Here is a 12,299-nt window from a genome sequence, read left to right on the forward strand (position 1 = left end):
TGCTATCAGTGAGACCAGATGGTGGTACGTGGACTTGCTATCAGTGAGACCAGATGGTGGTACAACACGTGGACTTTCTATCAGTGAGATCAGATGGTGGTACAACACGTGGACTTGCTATCAGTGTCACCAGATGGTGGTACAACACGTGGACTTGCTATCAGTGAGACCAGATGGTTATACAACACTTGGACTTGCTAACAGTGAGATCACATGGTGGTACAACACGTGGACTTGCTATCAGTGAGACCAGATGGTGGTACAACACGTGGACTTGTTATCAGTGAGATCAGATGGTGGTACAACACGTGGACTTTCTATCAGTGAGACCAGATGGTTATACAACACGTGGACTTGCTATCAGTTAGATCAGATGGTTATACAACACGTGGACTTGCTATCAGTGAGACCAGATGGTTATACCACACGTGGACTTGCTATCAGTGAGATCAGATGGTGGTACAACACATGGACTTGCTATCAGTGTCACCAGATGGTGGTACAACACGTGGACTTGCTATCAGTGAGACCAGATGGTGGTACAACACTTGGACTTGCTAACAGTAAGATCACATGGTGGTACAACACGTGGACTTGCTATCAGTGAGACCAGATGGTGGTACAACACGTGGACTTGCTATCAGTGAGATTAGATGGTGGTACAACACGTGGACTTGCTATCAGTGAGACCAGATGGTTATACAACACGTGGACTTGCTATCAGTTAGATCAGATGGTTATACAACACGTGGACTTGCTATCAGTGAGACCAGATGGTTATACAACACGTGGACTTGCTATCAGTGAGATCAGATGGTGGTACAACACGTGGACTTGCTATCAGTGAGACCAGATGGTTATACAACACGTGGACTTGCTATCAGTGAGATCAGATGGTTATACAACACGTGGACTTGCTATCAGTGAGACCAGATGGTTATACAACACGTGGACTTGCTATCAGTGAGACCAGATGGTGGTACAACACTTGGACTTGCTAACAGTGAGATCACATGGTGGTACAACACGTGGACTTGCTATCAGTGAGACCAGATGGTGGTACAACACGTGGACTTGCTATCAGTGAGATTAGATGGTGGTACAACACGTGGACTTGCTATCAGTGAGACCAGATGGTTATACAACACGTGGACTTGCTATCAGTTAGATCAGATGGTTATACAACACGTGGACTTGCTATCAGTGAGATCAGATGGTTATACAACAGGTGGACTTGCTATCAGTGAGATCAGATGGTGGTACAACACGTGGACTTGCTATCAGTGAGACCAGATGGTTATACAACACGTGGACTTGCTATCAGTGAGATCAGATGGTTATACAACACGTGGACTTGCTATCAGTGAGACCAGATGGTTATACAACATGCGGACTTGCTATCAGTGAGATCAGATGGTGGTACAACACGTGGACTTTCTATCAGTGAGATCAGATGGTGGTACAACACGTGGACTTGCTATCAGTGAGATCAGATGGTGGTACAACAGGTGGACTTGCTATCAGTGAGACCAGATGGTGGTACAACACGTGGACTTTCTATCAGTGAGATCAGATGGTGGTACAACAGGTGGACTTGCTATCAGTGAGACCAGATGGTGGTACAACACGTGGACTTTCTATCAGTGAGATTAGATGGTGGTACAACACGTGGACTTGCTATCAGTGTGACCAGATGGTGGTACAACACGTGGACTTGCTATCAGTGAGATCAGATGGTGGTACAACACGTGGACTTGCTATCAGTGAGATCAGATGGTGGTACAACACGTGGACTTGCTATCAGTGAGATCAGATGGTGGTACAACACGTGGACTTGCTATCAGTGAGATCAGATGGTGGTACAACACGTGGACTTGCTATCAGTGAGACCAGATGGTGGTACAACACGTGGACTTGCTATCAGTGAGATCAGATGGTGGTACAACACGTGGACATTCTATCAGTGAGACCAGATGGTGGTACAACACGTGGACTTGCTATCAGTGAGACCAGATGGTTATACAACACGTGGACTTGCTATCAGTGAGATCAGATGGTGGTACAACAGGTGGACTTTCTATCAGTGAGATCAGATGGTGGTACAGCAGGTGGAACTTGCCAGGTGGACTTACTTTCATCTAATAGCATTGCAACTGCCGTCACCACGATATGATTACACGTTCGACAATATCCCCTAGTTGTTCAGACAAAGCTAAATGCGATGTTCCACCTATCCATAGCACTCAGTCTCTGTGGAGCCAGTGGAGTTGATGGAGCCACCAGTGCGTATGTTGCTAATCATTGAAACGTGCTCACCGACCCAATGAGTAGGTCAGTGATGGTCTACCTCGCTCCTCAAGCACGTTACAAATCGATGTGCCGTGCCACTTTTTAGACAGCGGTTTACTTTATTGATGTATCCTAGCCATTAAACCGAAAACCTCAGTCGATGCATCCTTCGGTCTGTCAGACAGTGAACCATTCAAACGCAGTGGCCTTCAGTCGTCCTGACCGTGAACCATTCAGATATGTACAACCCAGTCTGTCAGACGATGAACCATTTCAGCTTGTCAGAAAATGTATGATTCAGATGAACCATTTCAGTTGGTTTGACGATGAACGATCCATTTTGCCAGACGATATACAATCCTGTCTGTCAGACGATATACCATCCAGTCTGTCAGGCGATATACCATCCAGTCTGTCAGACGATATACCATCCATTTTGCCAGACGATATACCATCCAGTCAGCCAGACGATATACCATCCAGTCTGTCAGACGATATACCATCCATTTTGCCAGACGATATACCATCCAGTCAGCCAGACGATATACCATCCATTTTGCCAGACGATATACCATCCAGTCTGTCAGACGATATACCATCCAGTCTGTCAGACGATATACCATCCAGTCTGTCAGACGATATACCATCCAGTCTGTCAGACGATATACCATCCGGTCAGTCAGACGATATACCATCCAGTCTGTCAGACGATATACCATCCAGTCAGTCAGACGATATACCATCCAGTCAGCCAGACGATATACCATCCAGTCTGTCAGACGATATACCATCCATTTTGCCAGACGATATACCATCCAGTCTGTCAGAGCAGCAACCGATCGCAGGCCTCGGGGCTTTGTAGTGATACGAGTTGGTCAATCTTACTTATGTTGTATATGGGGCAATTGCTGACACAGATCAATCCGACGGCGTCTTACTTTCCTCAGACCACTTCCACTTATTCTTTCTAATGTATCTGTTTCTAGAGATAAGTTCTATATAAATACTTCTCCTACTTCATGTTAACTGCGCTTGCTTAGATCAACAGTGGATGTTTCACTTGCCCTTTGCATCAAACAAAGAAACACAATGAAAGCATCAATCCCATAAAGGACCATTCAAGTCCTTCATCGATTTTCTTCCATATTTGTAAACACTACACATCTTCCTCATATGTGCATAGATGCATGACAGAAGTACACGTTACACTATGTCATGCGCGATCAGATGCTTCGCATGCATACATACGTAGTCTGGGTGTTGATGGAAGAAAAACCCATTCCCTGCTAAGACAGTATAACATGGACTGAACAATTAAGAATACTCGCCACCTTCACATAAAGTAAACGCACAATGGTTTGACAATGGTACACGTGGTGGTTCAGACAGTGGTAATGAATGGTTCATACATTGACTGACAGTAGTACACTGGAAATAATCGAGTCTGGTTCAGACAATCCAGTGATTGTCATCATGAGCATCGATCCGCGCAATTGGAATATGATGACATGCATCAACCAAGTCATCGAGCCTGGCCACCCGATCCCCTTAGTCACCTCTTACAACAAGCATAATCGTATCTTACGGCAAGCATGGATTGCTGAATACCTATTCTACCCCGGATCTTCAGGTTGCCCAGAGCTCAAAAAGGATTGCTAGATACCCACATGTTTCTGGGAGACTAGAAGCACTCGGGATGACAAAGTGGCAAATTATCTGTCTACTGTATGTCATGTCTCCACAAGGAGAAGGAAGCCGCAAAACGTCGTACAGACGTAGTAGTCGTCGTCCGGTCTCTCCCAGGAACTAGGTATCTTGTATCTATTTCATGAAGTACGCCTGAATGTTAGAAATATGACTCAGTAACCTTCAATCCACACATTTCTGTACGATACCTCACCACACAGATCCCGTCCCAGTCCACACGATGTAGTTTTTTTAATCCATTTCAACGATACTTATGGGCATAATCTGTGTATTTCCAGGCACTCAAGTCCTACATTGACCTGTATGCACCGCTCGGAGGCCTTAAGGTGAACAATGTCAACATCCTGATGATCGGGGCCGTCGGGGCCGGCAAATCCAGCTACTTCAACACCATCAACTCCATATTTAGAGGTCACGTGACGAGTCAGGCCTGCAGCGGAAGTGCCGAACATAGCCTAACTACCATGGTAAGTTGGAAAACAGGAATTCAACGTTTTTTACGAGCAGGGGCATTAACAAAAGGGTGGGTGTCTAGCTCCCGGTCGTAGAGGCTCTCCATGTCAGTCGGGAACTGGTTCTGGGTTTCAGAAAAAAGGTGAAATTAGAAGGCTTTTAAAAGTTATTAGGACACGTTTCTGAAATAGTGTATCTTACCGCATGCTTTGGCGACTATCATTTACAAATCGTTGCTGGTTTTGTGAATTGGAGTTAGAGTTCTCAAGGGGAATCGTCTCACAATTATCTCCAGCTGATCACTAGTATATCATGTATATTTGCTTTAGGTTTTCTTTCCCTTAAATTCCAGTACACTCTGCAGAAAGGCCTGCAGCCAGAGTTTATTGACGTAGTTATCGCTAACATAGGGGACATGGGGAAAAGAGGCATAAACGCTATCACTGGATAATGATTAACCTGTTTCTTTGACTGCACGCTGTTTCCCACCATGGGGCCTGGCGGCCGGCGGTGGTAATGAGACACGCTGATTGGGGCATCGATTAAATGATAACATATCACAGTTATATTTTTCTCAGTGTTGCTTATTTATCTTGTACGTTTTTATCTGTTTGAGAGATTACTGCGGCATACATTACCCCGGAACACTGACACTGGGGCGGTACGGATGTCACTCTGGTGTGAGTCGGCATGACACTTCCGGGATTAGCTGGCAGAGAAGGAGTAGGGGATTGGACAGAGTGGTGACTGACGCAGTATAGAAACTGTGAACGAAATGAAGGGTTGATATGAGAGCAATGCCACACCACGTACACTGACTGATACTATGTCTTGTTTGGTAGGAATGTCTTAGCAGTTGAGAAATAAGTAGACAATGTATGGATAACACCTTCTGTATTTTACTGTAGAGGCGACGTTTGTTGCTTTAGTGCTTAAGAGGTCGCCTTAGCCTTAGCAATTTCGGCTGACCTGTCCCTCTTTGGGACTTATCTGGAGTGATGAATATGGTACAGAATATAAATGGCAGGTGGAGGATTAACAGTATAAAAAATTGCAATTCAAGAGAGAGATTAAGATGATTATAGGTTAAGTTGGGTGGTTGGTTGGTTGGTTTTTTAACGCCGCACTAAGCAATAGTCCAGCTATATGACGGCGGTCCACGCAATTGGGATCTATGACAAGCATCAACCAAGACAGCGAGCTTGACTACCCGATCCCGTTGGTCGCCTCTTACGACAAGCATAATCGTCTCTTACGGGAAGCATTGGGTGCTGAAGACCTATGTCAACCCGGATCTCCATGCGCCCGGGAGCACAAACAGGACTGATAGACACCCACATGTTTCTGGGAGACTAGAAGCACACGGGATGACAAAGTGGCAAATTATCTGTCTACTGTATGTCATGTCTCCACAAGGAGAAGGAAGCCGCAAAACGTCGTACAGACGTAGTAGTCGTCGTCCGTTCTCTCCCAGGAACTAGGTATCTTGTATCTATTTCATGAAGTATGCCCGAATGTTACAAATATGTATAATCAGTAACCTTAATCCACACATTTCTGTTCGACACCTCACCACACAGATCCCGTCTGTAATTGTATCCTTATTCGAGGGGGCACGGGTAGCCAAGTCGTCTATGGCGCCGTGATTCGCTGTACAGAGTTGCGTCCCTTGGGCACGCCAGAAACCTATTGTGGGTTCGAATCCCGGTTCGAACCGATTTTATTTCGAGGTTTGTCAGCACCATACCCGTGCTCGTGGGTTTCACCGGAGTGGTAAACGTCTGAGACCTGCATCACTTCGGGCTTTCCTCCCACATAAAGCTGACACGCCGTGATATAACTGGAATACTGTTCAAAGCGGCGTTAAACCCAACTCACTCAATCCTTATTCGAAACAGAATCAAGCAATCTGATTGGCAAGTCGCCGTTTTGTAAAGAACCATTTGACTGGCCAGCATGTACTGATGACCTCACTTCGTCATTATTGGTCATCTTCGTATTTTGAATTGCCATTCAAGATAGCTATCATTTCATATTTGTACCTTGTGAACTCGTTATGATAAATTCGTTACATGTGTGAGTTGCGGGGGTACGGGATTTTACGGGCGTTTTTGTACATCCCTCGACCTTGGCTGACACATGTAACTCATAGTGTCCTTGTTGCTTTTCAAGTGGGTCAGTTTCTACCAATGGATGTAATCCCACCGTGTAGCTTACGCTAATAAATACTGTAAACCTTAAAATTAATGGGTTTCCAAATTAATACGACTGCTGACTCCTAGTAAATAATGCGACTCAATATAGACTCAGAATAGAACTGCATTTTCCAGATTTAGTGAGTTAGTGAGCGAGGATGGTTTTACGCCACTTTTAGCAAGATTCCAGCAATATCACGGCGGGGGACACCGGAAATGGGCCAGGTCTTTGGGCGAACGCTTTAAATACTAGGCCTCAAATATTGAAACAGGAAGATTTATCAAAATCCCGAAGGAATTCAGACTGTGTAAAATATGTAATTTACAATTCAGATATGACAAATGCCACTTTGTACTCCTGTATCCGTTTCATCAAAGTTTTCTCTGTAATACCAAGCTCCATTCAAATATATTTACGTTTATTGAATTAATGTCGTCTGTAAATATCAATGTATTAATGTCCTTAACAGCTTATATATTACCTGCAGTGAAATTAACAAATGATAAGCCAAGTGAAATAAACATTCAACATTATTTGTGTACATCTGCTATCCATACAGATGTGTATAGGCCTGTGACATTTAAGTATTTCTGCAATAAAGCCTTGAGTCACTTGAGTAACAGATCCGTACGCCACATAGCATATTCTACAGTGTATGTTCTACCGACATATCTGTTGTATGGAGGAGTGAACCGGGACGACTGTCAGTTAGCCGTGATAATAGCAGGCCATGTACTCATTGATTCCCGTCGGGAATATTGCCCATGAAGTATATTCCATCTGATGGCTATGTCCAGCGCCCCAGGAGGTGGAAACAGCTACAATCAATAGCAGCAGTCTAATCGGGCTTTACCAGAAACCATGCACGCTTTCATACATCATTCGGGATTGGTTTCATGTAATTTGCTATAAAACCAAACCTCGGTGTCGGCAGTGGGGAAAGAAGTCCTGGTGAACGTAATATATAAAAGAGCAGCGTGAGAGTTGAGAGTTGATCAATGGCACTACTGAATGATGGCGGGATTGTTGTCGGGGTCCTGGAGGAGATGTAGAGTGGAAGGACAACAGAACAAGATGGACGATGAGCAACATTTCCATGGAAGTGTCGGCTCTGATATTGCTTGGCGTGGTGTAGTAGTCGTTGTGAGGCAATACGGACCCAGGCCCCAGCGGCAGGTCCGTCCATCCACCACCTTTCCCCCAACGATTTTAATTATCTGTGTGTGCTGCAAAACCAAATTAAGACTCAATACAATTCCATATGCACGACATGCTTTTTAGTGTTGTCCTTGGTATGGCTCCCGTGGAGGTTCTGAATCAGACCCATTGATGACATTGGACAACGGGCTACGCGACAAAAGTGTATATTTAGGTCCTACTTCCACACTGTAAGAAACGCTACTACGGGCTTCATACCGTAAATCCCAAAGTGGGCGTAGTAACACAAATATTACGGTCTCTTGTTTTGGCTATATTCTAATAAACTGTCGGTGGAAAGAAAGTATACACCCTGTTGGGTGGTGGCTTTAAGTGAAACAAACAAGAAATGATTATTCGACGGTGATGTATTTGATACGGTATCATAGTTGTGCTTTGGACTTCAGGTTTGCAGTGTTTCCACGACTGTTTTCAGCCCCGTGATGTTTTATAGCGTTTATCATCTTTTTGCCAAACCCATTTATACTTTGAGACAATTTAGATATTGAATCTGTTGAATATTCCATAGATTCCTAGAGCATTCGCGCAAGTAAAAGGCCAATGCAATTAAATATGTATACGTTTAGTGTAAATATTATATGACTCGTTGTTTTTGTTTATAGTGCACATACGGTTGTGTGGCTTGAAGGTTTCATTGAATATTAATTGAACAATACATGATTTATTTACACTAGTTATTTTACTTTATTATCCCCCGCCCATCAAAGCGGGGGCTCCGTCCGTCCGTCCGTCCGTCACGTTTTGTTTCCGGAGCATAACTCATAAACCGTTCAATATGTTTTCATCAAACTTTGCAGGTCTGTCAGGTACATGCTGAACTGGTGCCTTTTGCTATTTAGAAATTTTAGAAATTTTTATTTTTTACGTTTCCATGGCAACAAGATGGACTTAGGTTCTGTGAGGGTAGGGTTCGTTTCCGGAGCATAACTCATAAACCGTTCAATATTTTTTCATCAAACTTTGCAGGTCTGACAGGTACATGCTGAACTGGTGCCTTTTGCTATTTAAATTTTTTAGAAATTTATATTTTTTACGTTTCCATGGCAGCAAGATGGACTTAGGTTCCAAACTCTTCTTTTTTTTACAATTTCCATGTTCCACCTCGGTTAAAAAAGGTTAGTGTTTGTTTAGATTTAATTATGTCATAAATTCTGCAACAGGGGCGGGGGATATAGCCACGTTAGTGGCAAACTCTTGTTTTATTTTTTTTAATGATATATCAATGCCTTTGCATACGCCATGGAAAGGTTGTACGCATACGAACAGTTGCTATGGTTACAGGTCAGGTGGATGAAATGTTAACTGTAACGAGTCACTTGTCTGTTCTAGTTCCGCATGTACAAGGTGCGGTCCTCGGAGTCGTGCATGCCCCTTAAGTTCCGGCTGTGTGATACACGTGGGCTGGAAGAAGGGCAAGGCATGGACGACAGTGACCTGGTCGCCATCTTGGACGGACATCTACCAGATAGATACCAGGTCAGTGCAACTCAGATACCAGGTCAGTGCAACTCAGATACCAGGTCAGTGCAACTCAGATACCAGGTCAGTGCAACTCAGATACCAGGACAGTGCAACTCAGATACCAGGTCAGTGCAACTCAGATACCAGGTCAGTGCAACTCAGATACCAGGTCAATGCAACTCAGATACCAGGTCAATGCAACTCAGATACCAGGTCAGTGCAACTCAGATACCAGGTCAATGCAACTCAGATACCAGGTCAATGCAACTCAGATACCAGGTCAGTGCAACTCAGATACCAGGTCAGTGCAACTCAGATACCAGGTCAGTGCAACACAGATACCAGGTCAGTGCAACTCAGATACCAGGTCAGTGCAACACAGATACCAGGTCAGTGCAACTCAGATACCAGGTCAGTGCAACTCGTGATGAGACCAAGACCAAAGTCCATGCAATCTCAATACAACACCTGATGCGTGTACACACTGTCTCACGTTTTCGATAAATGTTTTGCTGTAAATGTTTTGGTAATATTGTAAGCCTTTTTAGTGATTCATGTTACTTCAGATTAACTGTTTGTGGTATCAGGTGTTCTAATGACGTATTGACGACCATGTGAGGTCAATGGTCAATATTGTAAAAGAAAAGGTTCCAAAAACATCTACACCTGGACCAATAGACAAACTAGTCTCCGATCGTTTGTATTGATGGACAGGTGCCAAGATTTCTTTACTCCCATTAAGGGAGACTGCCACATGGGACCACGTTCCCATTTCAACATGCGGATATTTTCTTCGTTTAAAACGGGCGGTTGAGTGTTATTTGGTGGTTAAAGCCTTCGTTCGTAACATTGAAGAACCGGCTCGTTTCCCTTTATGGGAAAACAACGTTTAGCCTCTGCTTTGTGAGATATCATCGCCGGGATACTTCTGGAATAATCCTAAAAGCGGAGTAGAAACTAACTCACTCACTCAACCGCTCACCCAACCTTTCACTCACCCATTTCACCATCCTATCACTCACTCAACCAACAAATCATCCAACCAACCAGTTCTACCATGACACCTGCATCGTCGAACTCAGTCTGTTCATGTGGTGTTCCTTCCTCAGTTCAACCCTGCAGTGCCCATTTCCCCGGACTCGGCCGGCTACAAGAAAAGCCCGATTCTAGCCGACAAGATCCACTGCATCGCCTTCGTCCTCGACGGCTGTACCGTGGATGTCTTCCCCGACAAGATTCTCCAAACCATCAAGTCGATACAGCAGCGAGCCAACCAGAGAGGTACGTAGACTTTGTACAGTCATTGATGGAAGTACCCTTCATCGTTACTGAAGTAAAGACGTCTGGTTTGGTCAAAATTATAGGATGTCAAAAAGCACGAATCATTTTGTGACATTTGGGGAGATATTGTAAGATAAATTCTGTCGCGTCAGTAATATTCCAGATATGTCTCAGCGGCCTGTAAGAACTCGAGTGTGGAGGTAATGGACGCACTCGGGAGTCGATGCCACGCAATCAATAAAGTCACCGACCCTTACCACCCGATCCCTTAAGTCCCGTCTTAAGACCAGCAACAGAGGAGGCTTGGAAATGACTATGATATATGGGCCCCGTTGCACAAAGAGATCTTAGCACTAAGGCGATCGTAACTCTCATGCTCTTTAAGACAGTCGTAGCCCGAAGACCGCTTTGTGCAATGGGGTCCTGGTCTCATTCTGACCATGGTATATCGCATGGCTCTTTAAATGTTCTGGATTTGGATTCAAATTTCATTTCAGGTATTCCCCAGGTTGTTCTCCTGACGAAGGTAGACCGCGCCTGTTTGTTGGTAGAGAGCGACCTCTCCCAGATCTTCCGCAGCGCAACAGTCGGGGAACTAGTGGACCAGGTGGCGCAGTTGGTCGGCCTGCCACGTGCGCACGTGCTTCCCGTGAAGAACTACGAGAAGGAGATGGAGCTGGACCAGAACGTGGACATTCCCGCGCTGCTCAGTCTGAGGCAGATGCTGCGGTTTGCCGACGACTACTTGTACAACTACCTGGACCAACACGAGGGAAAGATCCACCTGTTTAGCCAGGCGTACAGGGGAAACAGGTGTCTGTCCGAGGAGTCCGTCAACTACAACTGCTGGAAGGGGTCCCCACGGAGGGGGTCCAGGGCTAACTGTCACACCTAACCCCCTGGGCAATAGTTGCATCCGCCGTCAACCCACTGGCTTTATAACAGTCAGTGGATATATATGACAAAGTGTAACGTCATACAATAAGGTTTAACAATAGATTTATACAATAAGCTTTAACTACAACTGTTTGGATAAGGATATTCGGTACATCCTCTGCCAATATGACAGTCAATAGGTTAATATGACAAAGTGTAACTGAAGTGGTTCAAATGGTCTTGGAGAGGTTTCTATCCATTTGCTTGCACAATGCGTTTGGATAAAATGGTAATGGAACTTATCATGTTATATCACACCAAACATATATGTTATTCTATTCAAAATAGTCCTAATAATATTCCAGACCATATGTATAAATCAGGCCAAATCTAAGTTCTCGTGCATAATTAGGTCCAAGAAACAGTGTTTCCTCAAAACAACAAATTGGAACTTAACATATTTAAATGCTGAGGTCAGAATGAGAGTTCAGGAATGGCTGTATTCTCATGATCAAGACTCTTTGGTTCATATAATGAATATGCCATGTGTAAAGATGAAAACAAAGTGTGACGCAGAGGTTCCAGTTAACGTGTTTCAATTAACAATGCATGGTCGAGACACTTTCTTCCAATACAGCCAGCTTCATGTCTGTGTCTGGCCATAATCTACTCTTTTCTGACTAATGAAATCCCCTGGTCATAAAGACAAACGAGATACACGTTCAGACCTCTACCTAGATATAGTGTCGTCTATACACTGTCAGAACCAGTGACAGACAAGCCTCTACGGCCGATCCCGCGTCTGTAGAATTGTCCGT

The 12,299-nt window shown here is 44.4% G+C and overlaps 1 protein-coding gene across 1 annotated transcript in view; it reads left to right on the forward strand.

Annotated features, from left to right (window-relative positions):
• Window positions 1–11,982, forward strand: part of LOC139442803 (interferon-induced protein 44-like) — a 60,901-nt gene extending 48,919 nt beyond the window's left edge. The window contains exons 5-8 of the mRNA XM_071223694.1: window positions 4,275–4,463; window positions 9,193–9,339; window positions 10,434–10,605; window positions 11,103–11,982. Coding sequence (XP_071079795.1) covers window positions 4,275–4,463; window positions 9,193–9,339; window positions 10,434–10,605; window positions 11,103–11,500 — 906 coding nt within the window. The 3' untranslated portion in view covers window positions 11,501–11,982. The remainder of the gene's footprint in view (window positions 1–4,274; window positions 4,464–9,192; window positions 9,340–10,433; window positions 10,606–11,102) is intronic.
• The last annotated feature ends 317 nt before the right edge of the window (window positions 11,983–12,299 follow it).

Source organism: Haliotis cracherodii, unplaced genomic scaffold, assembly GCF_022045235.1.
Source record: "Haliotis cracherodii isolate W230 unplaced genomic scaffold, xgHalCrac1.p SCAF_5, whole genome shotgun sequence".
Lineage (NCBI taxonomy): Eukaryota > Metazoa > Mollusca > Gastropoda > Lepetellida > Haliotidae > Haliotis > Haliotis cracherodii.